Source organism: Syngnathus leptorhynchus, chromosome 1, assembly GCF_054491065.1.
Source record: "Syngnathus leptorhynchus isolate UIUO chromosome 1, UIUO_Slep, whole genome shotgun sequence".
Taxonomy (NCBI): Eukaryota; Metazoa; Chordata; class Actinopteri; order Syngnathiformes; family Syngnathidae; genus Syngnathus; species Syngnathus leptorhynchus.
Genome location: NC_141195.1, coordinates 6,226,581 through 6,253,357, shown reverse-complemented (window position 1 = coordinate 6,253,357; position 26,777 = coordinate 6,226,581). Strand labels below are relative to the sequence as shown.

Genomic DNA, 26,777 nt, shown 5'->3' with positions numbered 1-26,777 from the left:
ATGTTGAAGCTTTGTAGGTGGAATTATTTTCCATTAATGCTTAATGTAGAAACTTACACTGTGCCTGCAGAACTCAACTCACAGGCTTTTATTGCCCCAGCCAAGCTTTTCTGGAATGTGTTGCAGGCATCAAATTCAAAATGAAACAACAGTTTTGAGAAAGAAAAATAGAATAGGTTGTTTAATGGAAATCTTTGTTTTCTGTCTATTTTTTACACGTTACTCCATTAAAATTGGGATTTTGGGTGTTTTGCCGTACTAATTTGTCAATAACAAAGATTTATTGTATTTCTGTTGAGCATGTAGCAGGTTGTGTTTAATGTCTAGAATATTCAATAGGTGTTGTAGTATAAAAAATATATATATTTCCATTTTCAATATCACTTTTTCCCCATTCGATAATCTTCAGGGTACGCTAGCTGATTTGGGGTGAGAGGAGACAGGACAGAGAAATAGAGAAAACAATTAAGCTCTCAACAATGGACAATAAAGGGCGTGCAAACTCCACGCAGGAGGACCGCAGGGCAAAAAAAAAAAAAAGAATCAAAAGCCAAGATGAAAAGCAAGGCCATTTTTATTGTTTTTTTTTTTGTTGTAAAAGGTTCATCAACTGAAGCAACATATACACTATAAACTAAACATATACAATTATGTACAAACATTTGTTAAATCTTCATGAAAATGCTCCATGAGCTGACTTTACAATTGGGTTAGACACATTTTGTCCCAATTAAAGGGAATCATTAATGGTCTTCAATAACTTTACAACTGAAACAAGCAAGACAAATATTAACAGAAAAACCTGGTGAGATTTCTTTCTGTGGTCACCATATTGATTTTGCATTTAGAGCTTGTTAAATGTTCATTAAGGTATGAACTCTTCCCACTTATATATCGTTCTGGTTGACAGAATTACATTTTTTTTTTCATCTGTATAAGCATGAACCAATATTATGATTATTCTTGAGTTTTTGGACGCAAATTACTAGCTTCCGATTTGTCACTTTTGTTACGCTTATATCTGCCATTTTCAGCAAGTGCTTTTTGAGCCTTAGTCTTTCTTGCCGAAATAATCTACCTCTACTCCACTGCCTGTTAATGAGGTGGCCTATTTTGTTTTTGTTTTATGCCCAACATGTTAGGATTGTTCAGTTTATGATTTGGCAAGCCTGAGTGGCTTACAGTTGGAGTGGGCAGCAAGGCAACCCGAGGCTTTGGAGTTTTTATTTCCGCTTGACTTCGTGGATTTTCGGAACTAGCCCAATTATCCCTTGGAGGACCACGGACTGCTCGATACTTAGGTCTTAGACCCCTACCTCGGATGCCTAATCCTCTTTTGTACGGTCTTGACTTTCTTATGTTAGAATCGGGTCCCCTCGAGTCAAAAATTGGGCCCCTCTTGTCCTCGCCTCTTCGATTCCACATCGGTACTTCACTATCTGTATCCCACCCATCCGGCCCATGTCCCAGGCTTGGATTGTCAGGTGCGCCCCTCATATCCATTTTGTTATGAGTAAATCTTCTCATGTCAGAGTCTTGCATCATAAAATCAGGTTCAGATCCTTGGTGACCTGGTGAAGGGCAATTAATCACTAAATCGTCCCGCTTGCTTTCTATTGCTCTCGGATGTAAATTTCTAGCATCACCAACCCTTTCATCATATGGATTTTCATTGTATCGACCATCTGCGTCTCCCATTCCTCTTTGCTCGTAGCTGTCCTGCATCTCAACTTCTCTTCTGTTTTGGAATGAATTGTTTTTAGCATGTTCAGGCCATGGCCGTTCCATGCTTGGACCTCTTGGTCTTCGTGACTGCCTGTCAGCCTCTTGAACACCGAAACGATCTGAACCACTGCCTGGAACACTTCTTTCATTGCTTGGTTGTCTGTGGTCTATGTTTTCTGATCCCCATCTTGGCTCAGCACCCCCTCTACCAGACTCTCTAAAGTCATTTCCAGGTCCCAATCTGTCAGGTCTAGCACACATCATATCATCGTTATCTTGGAAAGGCCTTGGATTCCTAAACCCAGGACCACCCCAATCATCTTCACAAGATCTTCTAGACCCAGGAAGCATAGGTGTCTGATCTGGTATGTGTCCTCGGTCTCTCATCATAGGGCCCCTGTGAGGGTTAAAAGGCCCCCCGGTATTAGATTCAAAATCATCATCACGCTCTGGAAAAGGTTGAGGATACCTGTCAACATGATGGTCCCAATCATTTTCAAAATGTGTTTCCCGTTCATCTGGCCAGTGTTTTTCAGCATCTGCGCCTCTACGATCTGGTGCTGGGTATCTGCAATCTGCTGCTTTCCATTTGGCTTGATGACTATTTTCGAAGTCACATTTCCTTCTATGCCTTTGATCTTGCCTACCATCTCGACCTGATCTGTCATTATGCCTATTTTCTGGTCCCATGAAGGATGGTCCATTTTCTCTCCAATTGGGACCTGGTCCCCCTTGATCTCTGTCAAAATTCATCATTCGGAAGTCACTGTTTTCTGGTTCTTGTCTGTCAGGCCCCAAGCCTTCAATGTGTAGATCTCTAATTTCGCATACTGGCCCTCTGAAATCTTGACCTTCCCTCTCATACTCCAAGTCATCTCTGAAAGGTGGACTTCTCCTGTTGCACTCTGGGCCTCTCATTTGGGGAAACATTTTATCCGGGCCAGGTTCTCTATCAGAAAAAACACTGCCGTATCTCATTTCTTGCCTATCGGGATGTCTCCTATCAGGCCCGGGGAAATCTGTGTTTGGACCCGAATGTTCATCCCCTGGTCTGTTGGGAATTCTTGCTTCTAGCATTCTATGTTCCATAAATGGTTGCTGGCTTCTGATATCAGGCCCCGGATGATTTCTTTCTGGTCCTCCTTCAGCCATTTTATGTTCCATAAATGGTTGATTTCTACTGTTATCAGGCCCTGGGTGATTTCTCTCAGCTCCTCCTTCAGCCATTCTATGTTCCATAAACGGTTGATGTCTTCTGTTATCGGGCCCTGGATGATTTCTTTCAGGGCCTGGTCCCCTAATATCTGGTTTTCTCCAGTCATGCAAGACTCCCTCCCTATTTGGATTCCCTCTTTCTGATTGAGGGTCCCAAGTTGGTCTACTAGGTTCGAGCCTATCAAGGCCTAACTCATCAGCGTGTCGATCTCCCCAAGAAGCAGAAGGTATATGACCATCTATTGAACTTCTTTTAAATGCGGGCCCTGGCTGATTATTTCTTGGCAATCCCATTTCTCCTCTGCCGGGCTCTATCGCCCTAAAATTAGAACATTCCGATCGGTTTCTGTCAATGGCAGAACAGTTGATTGGCAATTCCCTGCTCCTTTCATTCCCTGACTCACTGAAATGTGAGCCTGCAAGTCCTTCTGTGCTGATCCTTTGAAATTCCATATCAGGTTTTCTTCCACTAAGAACACTCTCAGCCATAGGTGGATGTCTAATGTTTAGTTCTTGTGATCTGAAATTGCTACCACCTGGTCTTCTTCTATCATGTAAAGGAATTCTCGTCTCAGTACATAACCTCTCGGGATCATTCCAGTTACACATATTGGGTCCTCTGATATCACCCCGTGGTCTGGTGAAATCTGGACCACCCAGTTCTCTCCTGTCAGATACTGGAACTTCTTTTTTAGGATGAATTTTCCCTTCCCTAGGTTCAGTGCCACGTGAACCACCAGGTCCTCTGCTATTGTGCTTTGTAGGCCCAACATTTGGCAATCCCACTTCAACCTGTGGTTTAGGAGGGTCTACACCAATACTGACTCCTTGGTTTTCCATTGCTGTGCCTCTCCAGCCAGGCTGATGGACTTTGCTTTCATCTGGTCTATGTTGCCCTTTTCCTAATGAATCTTCAACTGGACAATTCCAATCAATTGTCTTGCACTCAAACTGTTCCATACTTTGACTGATTCTTTGAGCCCTCCAATTTGCTTTTTGAATATTAGAAATAGCATATTGGTTTTGCTGAGCATTATTTTCATTTATTCTTTTAGGACATTGGTTATGTTTGTTATTTCCTTTAACGTTTACATCATTGCTACCTGAAAGTCTTTCTCTAATGCCTCGGTCTGAAACATGTGAGTCAACTCCTCGACTAAAACCTTGACCAGGCCCTAACGAACATATTTCTCCTACATGTTGCTGTCTAATACCGTGTCGGTTTTCTAGTATTGTCATGTCGAGACTATGCACACTCTTTTCAATCCTAATATCATACTGTGTTTCTTTGAAATGGTGTGCAGATCGAACAACGTCTTGTCCCGTAGAGGAAATGCTGGACTGAACATTTCCATAATTTATAGTTCGTCCCGGTCTATGCATGGATAGGTCTTTGTCTCCTTTCAAGCTTTTTTCAATGTTTAGCTTTTCATCTGACAATAATGTAGAGGCAGTCTGCAGGTATCTGTCGTCAGAACACGTGGATGAATTCGACATTAAAGTACTTTCTTGATGTCGTATATTGACATCTCTGCCAAGTTTCTGAAAATCCATCACCTGAAGCAAAGTCTTACTTTTGATACCGGGGTTACTACCTTTTATTGTTAAATCTGAAATCCTGTCTTGATTTTGAGAACCCCCAATATTCATGACACCTGCCTTGCATGCTGGTTGTTCTGGCGGTTGTACTTTTAGACTAGGAACTTCAGGATCTTGCGCTGGATGACGACCCGGTCTTGGACATTTTAGAACACGGCTTATTTCTGGTCCTAAACTTGTGCTTATTTCCACAGTTGTATCTAAAGGTCCACCCCCTTGACTCAATATTTCTGAACCCTCACTCTCTGTCTTTGTCATATTTCGCTCTCCCGAATCTGAACCCCATATATTAAGCGCTCTCAAAATGATGTTCTTAACATTTGATGTACCTTCAAAATGTTGTTTGTTCAACAAAGTTGCTTCGTTTACAGAAAGCTGGCAATCTTTTGCTGCTTCCACAGTTGGTGTCAGGTTATTGATTTGTGTCAGGCAAGATATGACTTTGTGAGATTCATCTGAGGGATTATTATCTACAACACTCGGTTCCACAAACCGTGGATCGGGATCAGGGCTCTCAGGGGAATCCCGAATGGGAGGGTCAATTTCTCTGAGGGGAATCGAACTTTCAAATTTATCTCCACTTGTTACTGGCTGTTTATTCACCTGTGGAGATGGAACATTGACTGCATTATCAAGCCCACTGGCCTTGTTTTGTAAAGGATTATTGGATTTTGCTTGTTGTGATGTTTCAACTTTTAGATTGGGTAAATTTTCTTGTGAAAAGTCTTTGGACCTATTAGATTTTAAATTATTTTCATCACTGGTATTTTTCATAGAAAAATTCAATGCCCTAGTATGTTGAAGTTGTCCAGCATCTGGGTTCAATTGACATTTTAAAGGGACATGCATTTGTTTCTCAGTGGGACTAGGGGATACCCTGAACTCTTCAGTTGCTTGTGGAATCAAATCATTTTCTATGGAAGAGGACATTGACCTCCTACGATCATGGGAATGGTGCCGAGTAGTGTGCGATTTACGGTGACGCGCCTGTCGTTCAGAGTGGTCTCTTCTATGCTTTGACCTATCCCTTTCACTTTTTCTGTGTCTATCTTTTCCTCTGTGTTTCCTGGAATGTGAAACAGAACTTTGGCCCGATGGACTTCTGCAGCGGCCTCTTTCACGATGTCTTCGTCTATGCCTTCTGCTGTGATGTGAAATTGAAGATGTGTAATTTTGGGGTAAAAAGGAATCCTGAAAATTTGCTGTGCCTGCTTGAAACACATCCTCTTGGATTTCATTGAATAGGTCATCTTCTGGATCATAAGGTACATCAGAATCTTCAATCTCACCGGCAGAAGAAGATTTTTCATTTTCGTTTCCATCGTCTGATACTTCAGCTTGTTCTGTAACTGGAGTAATATTTGAAGAAGAAATGGCTTTTATGTCTTTTTGCCTATCAGTTTGTGACTCCTTGCCGGGAAGAGTGGCAGGCTCTGTTAGACTGCTGGCTTCTTCCAGCTTTGAATCTTTTGATTCTGAATGTTTGGACTCTGAGTGAATCATACCACTTTGAAGGGATGCGACTTGACTGAGAGGCAGAGACTTGGAGGGAGAAGACTTTAAGGAATCACTAGCAGAAAACTGTGCCATAAACATACCAACAGCCTCTCTTTGTTGACGAAGTGCCTCTTCCTGTTCCTTTAACTGCCGCTTTTGTTCTTCAATCTGTTTATTAAGTTCCTCAAGCATTCGCTGCTGCTCAGTCAGAGTAGCAGCTGAGACGACTACCGTACCTACGGGGAGGTTCTGTGGAACGGAAGTGAGAGACGAAGTTTGGGGTGGAGTTTTGGCTACAGACGGTGTTTCAATCGTTGCGGGAATTGCAACTGACGATGGAGGGTTTGACATTTTAGTTTGATTTGTCTTCTTTGCCTCACATCGGACATCTTGAAAAATAGTCTCATCCTCTGGATCATAGGCCACATCATCATCCACAGCACTTGTTAATGAAGGCTCTTTCAAATTACTTTTTCCTTTGCTCTGTGAAGAAACAGTTTTATAGCCTCGTGCTGGATCATATTCCTCTTCTGGGTCATAAGGGCGATCAAATTTGTCTTCCACTTGAACATCTTTGACTTTAGATTTCTGTCCATACTGTTGAACAATTGGATCCATCATTGAGCCAGAAAACACAGTTCCCTTCGCACTCATCGTTGACATCTTAGTAGTACAACGTTCCTCATTAGAAACCATGTCAGGAGTTTGCTTATCTTTAAACAATGCACCCGAGATAGTTGATCGTGGTTTAACATTGGGAGCTTTCACATTTGTATCAGAGATGCTACTGGATGCGGATTGGGTGGATGCAGCAAGAGCTCTGGTAGAAACGGAGGGGTTTGGTTTAAAAGGGGTCAGATGTGATGGGCATCCTTTTGCATTGGACGAAAAATTCGAGGTTGACCCAGGACAAGGAGGCGAGTCAGGTGGGGTCGTGCTTGTAGGGGTCTCGGGATCATAGGGTTGGAAAACCTCCAATTTGTCAGAACCATAGAGGACTGGAGGTTTTGGGATCCACATAAGATCTTTCGGGAGAACTTTTGTTTTCTTTTCTTCGATTTCCTGAAGTGCACTTCCGCAACGTTTTGCTTTTTGGATAATTACCAAACCAAGAAGAAGATTGGGCCGGTTCTTTTCAAGTCCTGTAAAGAAACAGTACGTAAACATTAAACAACCATGCAAACAATAGTTAAGATAAAGAAGACTGTCGTGAGAAAAAGTGTCTAGATTTATATTATGTCTTGAGCAATATCACACCTGGTCCTTCAAGGGGTTGCAGAATGGATGGAACGGATTCCTTTCCACTAAGTGTTACAATGTAGACATCCTTGATGGAACGGCTGTTGTTGGAAACTACACCAAAACGCCCTCGGCTGCTGAAGTACGAAAAGAGTGAGACATATGCCACCTCTTCTTCTTCTGTAGCAGGATGGAAACGGACCACGCATAACTCCTAACACACAAACAGGACCCAGAAAAATATATCAGGTAAATAATGTTACATAAGACAAATGACTAATACAGTAATCATGGTAAATAGAAAAATATCTACTGAATCAGCATTTTTTAATCTGCAGCCAAAATGAAGGAACAAGATCATTGCTTCAGTACTATTGGAGGTGAGTGCCTATGATGCTTGCCTTTGAATTGTTGGTCTTGAGCTTGGCAACATATTCCCACACTGTTTGAGGCATGATTCGTCCACCAATTTCAATGCTATCGGGTAGTTCCTAAAGGTCAAAAGAAATGTGTTTATAGTTTAGTGACAAACAATGACAGAGCTGATATGATAAAACCATTTCCAAACATTACCAATTTCAGTGTTTCGGCAGATCCTGAAACCAAATAGCACTTGGTAGCAAACTTGGATACAGTCAACATGTTGAGGAAGCCTTTCCACATGACTTCTTGTTTGGCCAGGAACTGTGAACTTTCACCACTGCTTGGAGATTGAGAGATGACATTTCTGGAAAATAATCCAACAAAACGAATCCATACTCACACCATAGCCATTTCACACAATTTTACAACGCACAACAAATATTATTACGTCATAAGCGTAAGTTTTTGTAAATACCTTGAGGACATGCCATAGAGTCGGGGATCAGCCGAAGAGGACGGCTTCATTAGGATCGATTTTGGTAATGGTTTTGTTGGTGGAACGGGCAATTTAGGTACAAATGATGAAGCGGAGCTATCCTCTCTAAGAGAATTATAAGGTGCTGATTGGTTCTTCAATCTATTTGCAGGATCAGAGATGCTACACAAAGAAGCAGCGTTCCTATTGGCCGCAGTGCGGGGGTCACGCCTCGTAATCGTCACTGTGGAGACGGCTGGAATCACAACGGGCGTGTATGATCTTTTTGATGAAGTTTTAGAAGTGTCCGAAACTGGGGATGAAGGGGACTCCATGACAGGGGAAGCAGGTGACTCTAAAGTGGGAGAAGCTGGTGAATCCATAATGGGAGAGGCAGGAGATTCAAGCGCAGCAAAGTCGCTTGTGTCAATAACAAGACGGGAAGATGGGTCGAACATAGGTGATGAGGAATAATCAAAATCAGGTGTGTCGGGTGAGTCAGGTGGTGCTCGTAGAGGTGAGTCGTCTCCTGTAGACTTTCTCCACCGTGAAAAACGTTTCGTGCTTGATTCAGACACTTTAGTCTTTTTGGTTGGGGGTTCGTCTTCCCCGATTTGTCCTTTGAAACAAAGAAAGCAACAAACTATTTAAGAATGGGAGGATGTACTTATAATAGATTTGTTGAATTCACCTGTACAGATCTTGCATTTGAGGTCAAACAGGTGAGCCTTGTGTTCTGAGGTAGTGTCTTTAAGCATACAGGTAAGAACATCTGGCAATGCGCTCCCTTTGGTTGGCTCACTTGTTTTGTTCTTGAGAATGTGAGTAGGAAGACTTTTCTTCTGTTTGCAGGGTGAAAAAGTTCAACACAGGGACTCAGTCACATTACTGAAATGTCAAAACATCATCTTTGAAAAAAGATCAATTCTCACATTGCCTACTGGTCTTTTCTCGGTCTTTGTGATATTTAAACAAGGGAGATCAACCTTCACAGCTTCGGGTTTAGGGATGTTTAAGGAGGAAAGAACAACCTTCACAGCTTCAGGCTGCGGCAACGGACCGGATGCTTTGGCAGCTTCATCTTTAACCTACAAACAAACAGGGGAAAACTCCCAGAGATCTATTCATTTGCACTGCCCGCCTTAATTTTCTTTGGCAGCAGACATGAGATTTACCTGTGATGTGTCCTTTACACTGTCTGGGGCCTTGGTAGACTGCATGTCCTTTTGGCTCATCCTGACTAGTCTGAAAGGACTGATGTCTCCTTGCACAACTCGATACAACAAGCCCTAGAGAAAAAAAACAAAAGACTCATCACTCTACATACAGCACCTACAATAATAATAATCTAATCTAGATAATAAAAAAAATGAATGATTATTACTCTATATACAGCGGCTACCATTTAGATAATAAATAAAAACATGAATACAAAATAAATAAACTTAATAACCAAGCAAACCTTGTTTTTGGGATCTTTCAAGTTGAACATAATTGTTCTGTACTTATTCATGTACTTGCTGTCTGTATTGCGAAATATGTCGAACATCTCCATCTCAATGCTTGCAACGAGCTTGACAGCATCACTTTCAGACATGGTCAGTTCCTCACAGTCACAAACCCTTGACAAACAAAGAGCGAGTCGATATGTTATGTACCAATTGTGACCTTCCCTGTCGATTTTGGTATTGCTGAGTATACTTACCTTTTGGACAGGATGCCTGTGAGGGAGCGCTGGATGCTCTGTCTGACTTGGTTATTTGGCAGAGACGGTCTGGAGGGCGGCGCACTTGGTGCAGGTGGCACAGGCAGATTTCGGGTCTCGTTCAGCAGGGGCGGGGCCGAAGGCTTTTGGCATGAGGTTACAGTCTGGCTCGATGACGGCTGAGGTCCGGATTGCTTCTTTGGTATTATATATGTTGCCAAAGAGTTCAAAACATTCCCCGTTGAATTGTGTTCAGATGTGGTTGAAGATTGTGAGGCCGGATTTGGAGCGGATTTTGTTTTTTTGGGAGGTACGGCGGGATCTGATTCTTCAGTTGTTTCAACTGAAGTGTATCTTTTTGTGGACTCCATCGTGCTGTTATGAGGGGTACTCTGTGGTACAAGTGGTTCCGACACAGGTTGAGGTGAGGGACATGTGTCTGTGGAGGGGTCCTTTGAAAGTTGTTTTGGGGGAGTTTCAGCGTCTTTTTGTTTGCATTCTTTTGAAGCTGTCGGGTGGGAAAAACAGGACATTGTGTGAGTATCATTGCTTGATGGCAACGGAGACATTTCGTACTGTGCAACAAGTCTTAGCCGTACACCAAGTTCAACCCGTGTCAGCGAAAACAATTAGTGAGCAGCGTTAAGCTCGGCTGTTGCTGATCTGAACTCTGACAGCTTAATTGCTCATATGGTAAACTGAAAAATTAACAACTGGCCACCACTGTTTTCAAGTAAAAAGCTCTTGGGTAGGACAAGCAGTTCAGATTATGGATGGATGGGTTGCTGGAGCACCTGTTCCTCATGAGGTGCAAATGCCATCTTGACAATAACTTCGGTGTGTGCATGTGTGAAAGCGTTTGTTAACGTTTACGATATTACAATGAAACTGGTCAAAATGAAATTGCTATATTTCTATTCAGAGATGCAAGTAAACTGAGATTAATTGATGACGAAACGCCAATTTAACCCTTGAATAATATTAATATATAACATACGTATTAATGACTTAGAATGGTGTGTGGTGCGAGAAAGCAATTAGAGCTTCTTTTTTTTTTTTAAACGTCAGGGGCAGCAAGAAACCACATCCTTGCAGAAAAGTGGAGATTTTAGATTACAACAAAGCAGAATCTAAAAATTTGCAATTTCTCATGGCATGGTGACACATCTTAATGCTATACCTGTGCAAACTCAATAGGGGAAGCTGAGATCATTTGATCATAGACTGATAAATGACAAGTTAATAAATCAGCAAGAATTTGTATATCATAGTACCTGATTGGTCATACGTAATCATGCAAACCTCAGCCGTATAGAAAAGCAATAGAGTTAAGAATGAAAACGCTTACTCTCAGAATACTTAAATAGTATTTATAATCTGTTGAAATTGGCCCGATAGCTAACAAAATGACTTTGCTCACTTTAAACGTCTGGTTTGGTGAATACTGAATTTACAAATGAGCCGCATTTTTTAAAATAACATGGCAAATTGGGCATCTGGAATGAGACCTCAGAGAAGCCCGGCAGAGTATAAACTGCTCTGTAGCCAAAAAAACAACAACACTCAGTTCACCTTTTCCAAACACAAAGTTGAGCCAGCAATCTGTGCTTTCCTGACAGTTAATTAAGAAATTACTGAGGCACAGCATTCAAAGACTTTTCTCCCAGAACGCAACTTATACAATGCTATCTTAATTGTGTATATTTAGTAAAACGATAGAATTTAAATTTCATGGATGATTATAGTTTAGTACTAACATTTTGGGCAGAAGACCTTCTAAACTGTAGATAATAGACAACGTATGTTTTGTAAATCAACTGTACACAGATGTCACCGAAGGTTGCGTAACATATTTATGTCCACTAGAGAGCGATCACGTAACACTTATATTTTTGTTGGAGTCATTTTTAAGCCATTTCATTGAAACGATACTCGAAGCAATGACTATAAATATATTTCATATGCCATGATTTTGAAAATCCAGAAAAATTCAATTGTTTGATACAAAAGCATTGGATGCGTTTTTACGCACTGAGTGTGCGTGTGTGTGGTGGTGGTGGTGGTGGGGGGTGGGGGGGCAAGTACGTGTGAGTGCGTGTGCATGTACACGTTTGAAGAAAATTGTTGGTACTCCTCTTTTAATGAAATGAAAACGAACAGTGGTTAAAGTAAAATAATAAAATGTGTAAATAGAATTAAAAAAAACATTGGTTTTGAATTACGGTTCAACAGAAGGATAAAATCAATTTGACCGTTTGACATGTTCATGATGTGTCTTCTAAATAGCAATGCAGGTGTCTACAAACTTGTGATCTGTTATTCGGTCGGCCTATTTAAAAGGGTGACAGTCAGTCACGATGCTGTTGGGTGGCATCGTGTATATATGGACCAGAGAATAAAAGCAGAAAGTGGAACTTTCCAAATGGCATGATGACAAGCCACAAAGATTCTGGGCAAATGTTCTATGGACATTGACTATGTCCACAGACGGAAAAAGGAAGCTTACCAAGAAACGATCACGGTCATAACGGTGACGTGGAGGCTGCTACATACGACACAGGGTCCCTTGAATCTGTACAATGAACTCCCAAGACTATCAAGATATTCTCAACAGAAATGTGCCGCTCGATGTCAGAAAACGTGTTCACTGTAGAACTCCCTGTTGTATCTTCCAACAGGATAATGATTTCAAACACACAGCTAAAATTACTTTGGAATGGCCATGAGCAAAACATTGGACTATTCTGAAGTGGTCTTCCATGAGCCTTGACCTAGGGAGGAACTGAAACGTGCCAGTGACTGACTCATAAAGTTGTGCAACCAAATATTAAAGATATACTGTTTTTTGTCTAGTTTCATGAAACTGTTTGTGTTGAACCGCAATTCAAACGCAATGCCTCATTTTAATTGGTTCATTTCCTTTATGTATTCATGTCTATCATTATTTGTGTACGTGGACTATGTATGTGTGCATAGGTATGCGCGTCTGTATTGTACTCCCAAGCCGGTCCAATCGCAGGGCACACCAAGACAATTTAAACTCACAATCTATGGGCAACTTTAAGTCCTCCATTAACAGAACATGCATGTTTCTAGGAACATGGAAAGAAGCAGGGGAACCGGGAGAAAAAAAACATGCTGGCACGGGAAGAACATGCAAACGGCATACAAGGAATGCCAGAGCTGAGATTCAAACCTTGAAACCTGTCACCTTTGAGGCAGACGTGCAAACCATTATGTCACTCTGCTGCTCAACTGACCTATGACATCTTCCCTATAAAACAATAATTTCATCAATAAAGGGTTCCTTTGAACATAATAGTGATGTGTGTTTGTCTTTCTTTCTTTCTTTACAGAGACAGGAAATGTTTGTGATCTTAAGTGTGTGTAGTGCAAGGGAGGCATTATAGCCAAGCACTAGAAAAACTAGTTGGTACACATGTAGAGTATGTTTAAAACCGTAAAAATAAATAAGGACCAAATTCGCAAGCCATGTCTCGATAAACAGCCATGTGTTGCACTTCCCATGTGTAGCCAGTCAGCGTGTGTAGTGGTGACATTGACCACGGGTTCCAGCATTTTTAAGAATATACATCTCGCTTGACCTTGATACCAACAGGAACTTGTTCAAATCTGTGGCCTTCACCCACAGAGGAGCCCTTTGCCAACCAAGAGCTCAGTCGGGAACCCAACTGTGTCCTCAAAAGGCACCAGTAGCATGATTTGCAAAGATGTGGCTGATGATTGATTCCAGGTTTGCCTCAAAATGTGATCTGGGATGTTATTATTTCCTTTTGACTGTTCCAGGAGATCCTAAAAGATTTTGTGACAGTTTCTTGCTTTAAGTGGATGTACGCATCAAATGGGACAATCCACCGTATGGTGTGTTTTGTTGTGTTTCTGGTTTTCTGTACCTTGGGGATAGATGGGTAATCTGTTGTCAAGATGAAATTGATGTGCAACGATAATTGTGTTTATGAGTGACCGGTGGCTCGCTGTAAAGACACTGTTCAGTGTTGTTGTTTCTTGCAGTCAATGGTGTTGCTCTTCTGTGTTTTATAGAGGATGGTGGGGGTGGGTGGGGGTGTTTGCAGCTATTAGACCACTTGCTAAATTCACCCTCAAAGAATTGTAGTGCGTGAAAAAAGGGGAAAAAAAGATGGCAAGGGAATGCCAACTGAACTGATCCTGGGCATCTTTAAAGTTTGCAACTTGTGGAGAAATTAAACTTCCTTTGCAGAGAAAGAAGGACTTCATGTCAGCTGTTGCAAAGTAACCAAAATCCAAATGCATTCATTGTCACATGGATCGCAACTTTACTCTCCTCCTCCTCGAGGATTCCTAACAAACCCAACAATGTGTGATTGAAATTGAGCTTGTTTACGATGAGAAGCAGCGTCGACAGAACCAAGAAAAAAGAAAAAAAAACACATGTCCGACAAGGGTGGGAGAAGCTTGGATAAGGTCTGGAGGACCAGTTGGTGACCCCTGATGTATTCTGCGAATAATTTCTGAAGGATACTCTAGCATGCGGCTGAATTTAAAGTCCCCCTCCCCCCAAAGTCCCAATGATCATCGTCACACACACATCTGGGTGTGGTGAAATTTGTCCTCTGCATTTTACCCATCCCCATGTGATTTTGATCCATCCCCTGGGGGAGAGGGGAGCAGTGAGCAGCAGCGGTGCCGCGCTCGGGAATCATTTGGTGATCTAACCCCCCAATTCCAACCCTCAATGCTGAGTGCCAAGCAGGGAGGCAATGGGTTCCATTTTTATAGTCTTTGGTATGACCCGGCCGGGGTTTGAACCCACAACCTTCCAGTCTCACGGCGGACACTCTACTACTAGGCCACTGAGCTGAAAAGACTTCTACCGCTTGCCTCACATTAAGCCGAGCTTTACATGTAAGTGTCCAAAAGTGTAAATATCAGCTTAAAGCATGTTGCGGTAAGCTGAAGATATTTCTACTGTCGTTCACTTCAGTTATATCGTCTTCACTAAGCGGACTGTCAAATGTCCATTTTATGGCGGAAGCGCTCTCCCGCAAAGACCCGCACACACGACGACAACAAACTATAACTGTGGTGCTACTTTGGTATCATAAAACATAAGCTGCTAAATGGCCTGTACTTGAGCAATAAACACGGTCGGGAAAAAGCAAATATTTCTTCAGGTAAGACACGTTGACATGTTGTTTTCACGATTCCCCAGTGTTAGGACATGTATTGGAATCCATTCAAAGCCCGCTGGATAAAATCCCAACAAGCACTGCTGTGCTTTCCTTTTTCATTTTCAACTTTTACAGAACATGTCTAAATTAACGTGCTTCGAAATGCAAAGGAATCCCCAATAAAAAAATAAAAATTAAAAATCAAGATTGTGTTCCTGTTACATCCTGGGCTACATTTGACCTAACTGTCATATACTTACCAACTCCTGACCCCTGTCATGTATTAATGACCCCAAACAATGAACAGAAGTGTGCATGATTGTGTTACTCGCGTCGTAGGTTGCTGTATGATTTGTGATGATGATGAGTAGCGAATGGTACATACACGCTGTGTTAAACTTAGGTGATGGTTGCGGAGAGGCCTGAACACCTGTGAGGGTGGGGTCACAGGCTATGGATGACGGAGTCTCCGTCCGCGTTCCATCACTTTCCGTCAGCAACTCTTCAGCTTTTGCCGCTAACCTCGCAGACACTCTAATAGTGCTTTGAGCCTAAGGGGAAGATATTTTCTCTTGTTAAACATTTATGTTGAAACTATATTTTGATTTCAAAATGACTTGAGTGAGTTACCTTTGCAGTGGGTATGACAGGTGTGGCTTTTTTTTGCACTTGCTCTCTTGGAGTGTCCACCTTAGTGTCAGAGAGGGACTTCATAGTGACAGTAGCATGCTGCACGATGCAATCGGTGCCGCAATAAACAGATTCCTGCAATGCTGGCTTGTAGCATCCCGGGCCGATACATAGTGGACCAGAACAATCTGCCTTCATCTCCCCTTCAGGTTCGGTTCCAGGCTTAGGCTTTATTGCAGGAACCTGATTCACCTCCGACTTTACAGTCTTCTGAAACCAGATTGGCATCTTATGACCGGACTTCAATAGGACAATTTGAAACAATACAACTATCACGTTACAAACTGATCGTCATTCAACGAGACATATACGGCCATGGTGTGTGCACGGAAACCGGAACAGCAATACGTGATTAGGGGAAGAAGGGAATTTCTTAACCACTGTGACAATCAGAATCCAAATTAAAGCCGAACCTTCAGGGACTTCAATTCCGCTTTCCCCTCTGGTTCTTCACTAGGACTGAGTGACAAACACTCGGAAGAAATTTCTGGATCTTTCTGGGAGTGACACTCGGGCTGGGGGTGGCTCAGCTGTTTTGTCGTGCAAGGTGTACAAATGTATTCTTTACCACCTTCTGACTCACTGACACCAACGCAGTGGCCATGGAAATACTCCTGGCAACTGACGCAGGAGATCATGAACCTAAAGAAGGGACCAAATGCAGGCAAATCAGGAAGTTAAACGAATCATTTGGAGTGGGAGCAACAACTCTGCTTGGGAGACCTGCGAGTTACCTTTGGGTGTGTTTTTGCCGACAGATACGGCACAGAGCGTCGGGGTGGGAACCCTTGACGTCCGATAAGGTTGAACGTTCGATAATATTTTTAATGACGCCGTCGCCCTGCTTCCCCTCCCTCTCGTCTGGTGCATCATTATACTGGCCCGAAGTTGTGTCTTTACTCTGATCGGCATCTGGGCCAATGAGAATAATGTCTGTACTTGTTTGCGCAACAGGACTCGGAGTTCGAAATGAGAGCGTATCCGATGGATTAACAAGTATGACATCATCGTCGTCTTCATCATCTGCCCCAATAGCCTCAAGGTCCGATGCCTTAGCCCTACCTCGGCCCCTTCCTTTGCCTTTAGCCTTTGCTCGGCCCCTCCCCCTTCCTCGAGCATTTCCTCTACCGCCTGCTCTGGTTCTGGCTCCTTGTGTGCCTTTATAGTCCAGCCGCTCCTTGATTTGTATCAAAGGCATGTCATCGCTATCCTCTTCTTGACTTGAGATTAAAATTACATCCTCGACATCCCTTTGTGCCACTTGGCCCGAAACGGCAGCTCCGTCTGTGTCTGCAGGTCCCCTGAGTTCAGACACCTCTGCGTCATCTACAATCTCTGCAGGAGGGTCCTCTGTGGCATCACCAACTCCCAAAATATCAGGGACTGGCAAATCTTGAGACAATTCCACGGACAAATCTTCATCCCCACCAAGAAGTGTGAAAGCGGTGTGAAAAGCAGACCCGAAATCTTGCCACATGTTTGGATCCAGACACCCTTCCACAGAGGTTACCGGCGGTTTTGTCTCCTCAGATACAGGTGAGGACGAAGCGGACCAATCGAGATCCTCTAAGATTGTCCGAGATCCTTGAGGAGATTGGGTGGCGTTGTTGTCTTTGGAGGCTTGCGTTTGGCGCGCGAGACGGCTTCTGACTCGTCGTTGAGGCGGAGGGCTGTGGTTTAAGTCTCCAATTTCTTCCATAAACTCACGTCGAGCTATAGTTGATTGCCTGAAACCCCAAGATTTTCTAAATTGGGACAATCCCGGTTTATCATCTGAAGCTCCTGATTGGTTCTGCTGCTCTTCTACAAAAATAAACCACAATACCCAAAAATACAGATTATTTAACTCATAATCATTTGGATCGGCCAATCAACGAAGAATAGTATTAGATGCTTTACCTGAGCTTGCATTATTGTCCATTGGTTTCCCACTGACATCCATTGGAATGAATCAAGGCTGTCCAAAATAAAGTATATTACTTATTAGCACATGAGTGAAATGAAGTGATGCAGGAAACTACTCGAAGTCAACACTAAAAATTGTTTGCTTGTGTATGTGTGTGTGTGTGTGTGTGTGTGTATGTGTGTGTGTGTGTGTGTGTGTGAGTGTGTGTGTGTGTATATATGTGTGTATATGTGTGTGTGTGTGTGTGTGTGTGTATATATGTGTGTGTGTGTGTATATGTGTGTGTGTGTGTGTGTGTGTGTGTGTATGTATGTGTGAGAGACATAACACAAAATATGTAACAATATTCCAACTCTTATGCGCTTTATATATTTGTGCACATCAGTGCAACGGTATATTATAATAACATAGACCCCGTTTGTGAACCTATAAATGTTGAGCACACCATCCAACGAGATATTAAAAAAATATTACCCAATGAGCCCCAATATATTGAAATTGCTATATGCTAATTTTCACATGTTGATCAATTTACATAAGTAAAATCAGGATTATTTGTGAAGAGTTCTAATGCCCCGTATCCCATTAGGCTGGAAAGGCAACCGTAAAAGTAAAAGGGTGCGCCACCAACGACTTTGAAGTGCGCTCAAGCCAAATGCGTCACCTGCTTTTTTCACCATAGGATCAATCTTCTATTCTTACCAGGGACTAGCAAACCGTAATTTATCTTACTACTGGCTCCCACCAACCTGTGGCTCCTGGGCTGCATGTGGCCCTTTGCCCAGTTTCAAAAGCATCTGCCAATATTCCGGGTGGGTAAGGCCATGCTCATATTCACTTTTTCTAAAAACCCAAGTAAGAACCCTGGGTTAGTCTTTTTCACACCCAATAATTTGCTCGTGTAAACCTGTATGGAACATTTCATTTGAGGGAAGCATTCATTTGTGTCCTCTGAATGCTCTACCCGCAAGAAATCTTGGGTCTTTTCAACCAAACACAAGCAGAGGTAATGAAAGATGGCAAAAAAACAAAAAACAAAAGCACACCACCACACTTTTGCAGGGAGGAGAATATCCACTACTTTGTTTTTCTGACGTGGTGAAAGATGTGAATATAATGCCCTTTTTATTGACGGGAGAAAGTACGAAGCGGAAATGACATCAATTTGCATCATGACATTTATCTGTTGCGGTCTTGATGGGGAAACCCCGATCGATCAGAGTAATTCACTCACGCATACGAACGGGTTATTCATAATGTTTCAGAAACCAGAATTTTGACCTTTCATCCGTCACAAAATGAGCAAAGTCGGGGTTAACTTCTGCGGTGATGAAAGACACATTTTGTTGTCAGTCATTGGTAAAAGTCTCACTTCCTGATATGAGCCCACTGTTGAACGTACTTTTGACACCGAGCAAATGCATTGTGAAATGGGCTCATTCGGATGAGGCTTTGGAATTGATGATATTCATCAAGCTAGGTGCCAGGTTCGCGCATCTCAAACACATCTGCTTCAATACAAATGACGGTAAAAACACTTTGCTTTCACTGGCACTATATTTTATTCCATATGTATGTATTTGTGTAGTGTTCATTTTTGTACTTGCAATGCAGGAATGTATATTGATCTAATGTGGTAGGTAGGAGAAGGCTTAGATAAGACGTGTGCTTATCTAACATGTCACTTCTAAAACAATGCAGAAGCTCTTTTTTCATCTGACTTCACCGAGCAATTAAATGTGGTATTTTGTTGACTTTATGTTTGAGTTGAATACAATTAGAATAGGGTGAACATAAGCAGTCAATTTTGAAGACGACTTCACTTCGGAAGTAGTTACCGTAATTTCTAGACAAAAAGCCACTACCTTTTGCTCATGTTTTGAACCCTGCGGCTTGTCGTCCGGTGCGGTCTATCTATGACTTTTTCATGATTTTTGTGATGACTTGATCACTTATACACTCGTAAAAAGGCTGTGGACCGCTGTTGTGCGTCACTGTTTTGCTGGGCAGAGGGAAGAAGTCTGATGTGTTGATCGCATGTCCATCCGCCAGGCAAATAGTGCCAGATAACTGACACAAAGAAGAGACAGAACGAGATCAAGACGGGCATTACTAAAGAAAGGAAGCTTTTATACACAAACCCTCATTATGGGGGACAAAAGAAATGCATATAATGCCGCCGATTTGGCTCTTAACGTAGGAACTACAGCTGCTCATGCACTGTAGAGGTTTCTTCAGGTCACTCAGGGGCACTGGGATATTGTTGATGACATCTTGTTGCGTCACCCTTTTCTTTCTTTATTTTCCGGTCACGTCTACTCTGGAGCTATACGTGCAGCTCGCTAGTTTAATGTAACTTAGTGCTTTGTGTATAAATAAAATTAGCATGAACACACCCTCGTCATGGAAAATGCAAGAAGAAATGCATAAAAGCGACAACGAAAAAGAGACTGAAAAAATGTGTGGCGAAGTATATCTCACGCTATTCCAATCGGACACTTAGGAAGAAGACTTCGACGGTTTCAGTGAACAGGAGTAAGATGAAGACGGCTCTCAGTGACATTTACTGGTATATCTTTTAACCAGCCCTGTTAGTGCTGTGCTACCGTGTTGCTGCTTTGTTAACACCACGTCTCAGTGACCTTTACCGGTGTGTTTTTTTTTTAATCCAGCCCTATTAGTGCTGTGTTACTTCCATGTTGCTGCTGCATTACTGCCGTGTCACAGGCAGTGTTTGGAAAGAAATGTTAAGGGATGTTATTAAAACTTTAAAAAGGCTTTCTGTGTACCATCTGTCTTTGTAAATAACTTGCATGCACATGTGGCTTTTAGTACGGTGCGGCTTATTTATGAAAATAACCTAAATTTTCGCCTAATTTTTGCTCGTGTGGTTTATAATCAGGTAAGGCTTATAGTCCAGAGATTACGGTACTCACTTTGAAAGTCCGGCAGAAAGCTGAATAACAGTTGTTACCAAAATTTATGGAACGCTATTATCAACTTTCTTGGAACATACAGTATTGTATGGGCTGAAAAAAAGGAGGGTAAAAAAAAGACAAAGAGCTAGTGAATGTGAGGGGACAGAATGGTGGCAGGGTATGTGTGCCCATGTGCATGATGTGGCTTTTGCAGTGGTAGTAAAAATTACAGTATTTTCCGGAGTATAAATCGCACCTTTTTTCATAGTTTGGGTGGGGGTGCGACTTTTACTTAGAGCAAATTATATGTGAACTTTTTAACACTCACACACACCCATTATTATTATCATTTTGTCACTCACACATTCGCACCATCATTACCATCACTGTGAAGTAGATTCACTTCAGATGTTATTTTCATGTCATTGTTGGCTCACTGAGCTCGTTTTGTTAAATCCAGAGCCGGTTACCAAACCCACGGCTTGCCTGGTACTTTGGTATCACTACAATATAGTTATATACGTAGATATGTGGAATAATTGGAGCCGCAACTGACGACGGGTCTGACGTCAGCGGCACATGGAGTTCCGGAGTCAACAGCTGACACAGAGGACAAAGATTTCAATGGATTTGATGATTTGGATGGTTCGATAAAATTGTTGTTTATATTATGGTTTGATATATAGTTTATAGATAGTTATATGGGCCTGAATATGTTGAATTGCAACTGACATCAGCGGCGCACCCCACACACTTCCGGGGTTAGAAGCGCCGGTGTTTAAACAAAGGATGAAGATTCCAATGGATTTAATGGTTTGGAGTGACACGGATGGTTTGATAAAATTGTTGTTTATATTATCGTTATTTGATAGACTGCTCAAAAAAAATTAAAGGATCAGTTTTTTATCAGGGTATGACATGAATTCAATTACACTTTTCTGATAAGGTTTTGATCTTATCAAATTCAGATTCTGATCAGGCACGTGGCAGAGGGGGTTGTTAATCACTTTCAGCTGCATTGGTGTTGATGGAATTAACAACAGGTACACCAGAGGGGCAAAAACGAGATGGTCCTCAGAACAGGACTGGTTTTGCAGGTGGAGGCCATTTCAAGCTCCTCCCTCTGGATCTTTTTTAACTGTTTTTCCACAAGTGTTGGCTTTAGCAAGAGTCATTATCACGACTGGAAGCATGAGGCGATTTCTTAACCCTCCTGAAGTTGCAGAGATTGTCCAACTCCTCCAGGATGGCACATCCATGCGTGCTGTTGCAAGAAGATTTGATGTGTCTCCCAGTACAATCTCCAGAGCATGGAGGAGATTCCAGGAGACAGGCAGTTACTCTAGAAGAGCTGCACAGGGCCGTAGACGGTCCTCATCCCATCAGCAGGACCGATATTTGCTGCTTTGTGCAAGGAGGAACAGGTTGAGCACTGCCCGAGCCCTACAGAATGACTTTCAGCAGGCTACTGGTGTGAATGTTTTTGCCCAAGCAGTCAGAAACAGACTTCATGAGGGTGGCCTCAGCGCACAACGTCCTGTAGTGTTCCCTATGCTCACTACTCAGCACCGTGGAGCTCGATTGGCATTTGCCATAGAACACCAGAATTGGCAAGTCCACCACTGGCGCCCTGTGCTTTTCACAGATGAGAGCAGGTTTACCCTGAGCACCTGTGATAGACGTGAAAGGGTCTGGAGAAGCCAAGGAGAGCGCTATGCTGCCTGCAACATCATTCAGCATGACTGGATCAGTGGTGGGTCAGTGAGGGTCTGGGGAGGCATTTCCATGGAGGGACGAACAGACCTCTACAGGCTAGAGAACGGCAGTCTGACTGCCATTAGGTATCGGGATGAAATCCTTGCACCCGTGGTCAGACGGTGCAGTAGGTCCTGGGTTTCTCTTGATCCACAACATTCCCGGCCTCGCTCGAGTAGAACCGGCACTGGCCCTGCATAATCATTACTGTAATTTTCTGACTATAAGTCGCGTTTTTTGTCGTAGTTTGGGTGGGGGGGCGACTTATACTCAGGAGCGACTTGTGTGATTTTTTTCACAAATTTTCAAAATTCAAAAATCCGCGATGTAGTGAAACCGTGATAAACAGACCGCGATGTAGCAAGGGATTGCTGTCATTTGAACTGCAAGTGACGATACCCGTGCCGCGCCGCGGTTGTTTACATAAAGGACAAAGGATTAGATCGCGGGATGACGAAGATGATGAAGGGCCCCACGTACTACCGGCCTCATTAGCGGCTTTGTTTGTAAGTGACACGGAGGACGAAGAGTTTGAAGGATTTAATGATTTGGAGTGACACAGAAGGTTTGAAAAACTATTATGGCTTTTACGCACGCCCGATCCTTCTCGACGGGAGCTCTCTTTCACCTCCGTGGATGGAAGTCGAGGGGGCGGCACTAGGCCGGGTGGCCGGCACTCGGCCGGTTGGCTGTCCGGGGATGGTGGATGGGGCTCGGACATGGCTTTTACGCACGCACGCTCCTATTCTATGGAGCTCTCTTCCACCTCCGTAGATGGGAGTCGGGGGCCGGCACTCGGCCAGGTGGCTGTCCGGGGACGGTGGATGGGGCTCGGACATGGCTTTCACACACGCCCACTCCTATTCTAGGGAGCTCTCTTCCACCTCCATGGCTGAAGGTTCAGTAGTTGTTGGCTCGGTGAACTCTTGTTTTGTGAAATAAAGAGCCATTTACCAAACCCACGTCTTTCCTGGTACTTTGTCAACGCTACAATATAGTTCTATACTAGATCACTGCGGCGCATACGCGGCATTGTTTACATAAAGCACGATTGATGGATTTAATGAATTGGAGTGACACAGATGATTATTTATGTAATACTTGAATAACTCTGAATGTTACGTCAGGCCCGTTCTCAGCTCCTCGTTTGTGTATATGTCACGTTAGCATACCGTATCGTTTAGCCTGTTGTTGCTGGTTTATGTCTGTTTTTGGTGTTGGATTTTGACAAATAAATTTGCCCCAAAAGTGCGACTTATACTCCGGTGGGATTTATATATGTTTTTTTATCACTTTATTGTGCATTTTATGGCTGGTGCAATTTATACTCCAGAGCGACTTAAAGTCTGAAAATTACGCTATATAATAGGTCAAGTTTCAATGATTATTTCATAGCGAGTGTCTTGATACAGTATTATTTAAGAAAATATTACTTTTGTATAGTTTTATCTTTCAACTGAACATTTGGCATTTTTTTAGGCTTGTCCTTGTCAAAAAAAAACATTTAAAAAAAAAAAAGTGTAGTTATAAAAATAAAAAAATAAAGATTTTTTTGGGAGGGTACAAAACCTAAAATATCGACTATTATATACTTTCAAAAAGTGAAAATATGTTGATTTCATCCCATTTGTTTATGAAATGTGCACTTGAAGCGTAGAGTGGCCTTGCACAGTTGAAGAGTGAGACCTGGCCTGTGTTACTGTGGAACCCTGCACTCATCACAGGCTTGCTAATATCTTGAAAACACCTTGTTCATGTAGGCGTGTTTCTGTAATAATGTGTTTTGAAGCTTTATTTTTTATAAGGCTGCGAGAGAGCCTTAAATTAGTGCATTTGCAAGTGTATGACAAATGAATGAGTGAGACCTTCATTTCTTGCCAACTCTCCCTTTGACTTTCATGTTCATCCTCCACTCCACTATCTACCGTTTAGTATTCAAAACAGTGCATGTCCTGTGATCTTACTCGTAAAGAAAAAGACAAAAAATCCCAACAGATGGAATCCAGTCCAAAAATCTCATACTTCAGATAAGCCAGGCCTTTTGTCCTTTGAGGATGTGATTTTAGCTAAATGTAATAAACAAGCAGGACGAAGGAGAAGAAACTTGTGAAACTCCAGTTGAATGGCTCCTTGAACCTACCTGCGACTGATGCTCAGCATACCTCCAAAAGTTACAATGCACTTAGGGAAGGTACATACTGGCACAACTACTAGTAACCAATTGACAGCTGTCCAGCTTCAGTCCTCAACCACAATGGTGCAAAAAAAAAAGCATTTCATTCACCTCATGCTAACAAGACTGACGTTCCAGAAAAAGGGAATGAAGGTAAGTGGAAAGGTTGGTCGTAACTTTTGCTCGACGATTGGGTGTAGGAGGCCTGAAAAAAAAAAGAAATTGGGCCCGCTCTTTCTCTCTCCCTTCAAACATGACCAGTCTTTTTACATATATCATTGATGACAGTGGATGCCTAAATGTACAGTCTCGTGTGTACTTTGTGTGGCAGGGACAGAGGTTAGGCCCTCTTGGTTCGTATTAGGTCTCACGGGCTGGACCAAGTTGTTCAGACATCGTTTTTAACTCTGACATCTGGCAGCGTTTTAACCGGGTTCTCGTTGGATCGTACGACTTGCAGACCAACCTGGACAGTCCTTCTGACATTTACTTGCGTGGCCACGTACGTGAGCTTGTGTGTATTTGCCGCTAATTGGCTATAAAAAAAAAAGGTCACTCAACAAGCCACAGTCATGTCATGCATTTTGAGTGACAGCGGAAACGCTGTTTTCCGTGTCGAACCGCATTTGGCAGTGATGTACCACTAACAATGACGTCAAACAGGTGTCATCGTTTTAAGTACAACTTTTAAATTTTTTGAAAGATCAAGTAACACGTGTTAACAGGTGGGTCAACATTTCCCAAATTTGTAACTGACAACCCCCCAAAAAGGCCTATTTACAATATATGGCACCAATAATAAAAAGATGGAGAGCAATAATTACTTTGCCTTAGTTGCTGTGTTTTACTATGTTCATATCAGTTCACGTGTACATTATGACTTTCACATTGTGTGCTGTTAAAAACTTCAATATTCATTTGAATTTTCAAATCGTTATGCTGAGACTTACCTATCATTTGCCATGGTGATGGGAATTACCGACTTAGCGAATCAATTACAAATAGCATCATTATGTGTTGTCTGTGTTAAGCAAGCATTTCAGGGATAGCAGTTTTTAAAAATGGATAAAGACTTTAAAGAGTTTAAAACCTTTGAAGCTTTGATTCTTTTAAAAACAGGGTGGGGTCACAACTAAAATCTCAATTCATGCTTTTTTACTGATTTTAAGCGGTCATAACTTTGTCGCAGGAAAACAATATCTCACTGGAAAATCTGTTAAAATACCTTTCTTAAAATGCTGGTGTCATGTAATTCAATCTTTGAAATTTTACACACGTAATTTATGTATATTTGTGTCAGTTAATCACACATGGGCTTCTGTGATTTTAGCTCATTGAGTGGCTCAAAGGTCACTTTTATCGTAAAGTTGCATGTTCCAAATTTGTCAAATATTACTTGACTTTTTCTCTAGAAAGGCATATCAATTCAATCATTCATCCAACATGCAAATTTGAAGCTTCAAGGGCCTAAAAACGATACATTAACATTCACAAGAGATCCTTTGAAATGTCAGCTGTGTTTACCATAAAAAAATAACATGAAATTTGGCCAAATAGATTTTCCCCAAATAAATTGAAACAATCAAATTAACTCTTTAAAATCTGAACGTGTAAGGTAGTCAAAAAAGACGACTATGGTCAGTATTTGTGAAGACTGCTCAACCTATGTAAGATAGTCCAGGCTGTATTCTGTGGGCCCATACTTCCCATTGATACATAACGTGGGTGTACTCAGAATTTCTGGGGTGGCAAAACTGGTAGCTAGTAGCTACTTTCACTTCAGGAGGTGACGACAACATGGCAAATCAACTAATCATCGTTAACTAAATCATTGTTATCTGAAACGTCAAGACATTTGATTAACCAAATGATGAATACAATGCATTGTAGTTACGTGTTCACAATCGAGTTCCCTCCCGCCATTTGAAAGGATGTGGAGCGTTCTTGACCTCAAATACTTTGAAATTCCACAAAAAAAAAAAAAGCAGTTGAGCAGACGAGTAAAGCAGTCGACATTACAGAACAGCTTGGCTAACAGCTTAAGTGCTCGACTAACTGCGAGGATGCGCTAATGTACTAAGACAAATCTAACCTTTAACGGCTGTGTGTTGTTTTGCGTGGACGCCATGTGGAAATCAGAACGCATACCTCCGACAAAAGTGGACTATTATCCAACTAACACTTGGAATTATCCTGTTGGCTTGCTAGCACAAGCATCCATTTTCTGCCTTGTTCCACTTTGAGGACATCGCGAGACTAGGCTGCTACTTCCCGCGACCTACTTCCTTTTACGTTTTGTCACGTGATAAATGTCATTACTGCCGCTGTTTCAGGTTCGACGTTAAA

The 26,777-nt window shown here is 42.2% G+C and overlaps 1 protein-coding gene across 5 annotated transcripts; it reads right to left on the bottom strand.

Moving 5' to 3' along the window:
* Positions 1 to 556: 556 nt before the first annotated feature.
* On the bottom strand, positions 557 to 26,700 carry LOC147061594 (uncharacterized). Of its 5 annotated transcripts, XM_085924529.1 has the most exons (17): positions 26,524 to 26,681; positions 17,579 to 17,636; positions 16,414 to 17,482; positions 16,093 to 16,321; positions 15,620 to 15,889; positions 15,375 to 15,540; positions 9,819 to 10,326; positions 9,576 to 9,735; positions 9,289 to 9,402; positions 9,046 to 9,201; positions 8,805 to 8,955; positions 8,114 to 8,732; positions 7,849 to 8,002; positions 7,677 to 7,766; positions 7,294 to 7,489; positions 2,195 to 7,178; positions 557 to 2,122 (listed from the first exon to the last, which is right to left on the bottom strand). In XM_085924529.1, exons 2-17 carry the CDS (start codon positions 17,619 to 17,621, stop codon positions 1,096 to 1,098), a joined length of 9,936 nt encoding a protein of 3,311 aa, XP_085780655.1. In that variant the 5' UTR covers positions 17,622 to 17,636; positions 26,524 to 26,681; the 3' UTR covers positions 557 to 1,095. The 5 variants fall into 5 exon arrangements, with proteins under 5 accessions (XP_085780655.1, XP_085780627.1, XP_085780620.1 ...); XM_085924501.1 differs by having other exon boundaries at positions 557 to 7,178; positions 26,580 to 26,700; XM_085924494.1 differs by having other exon boundaries at positions 557 to 7,178.
* Positions 26,701 to 26,777: the final 77 nt, after the last annotated feature.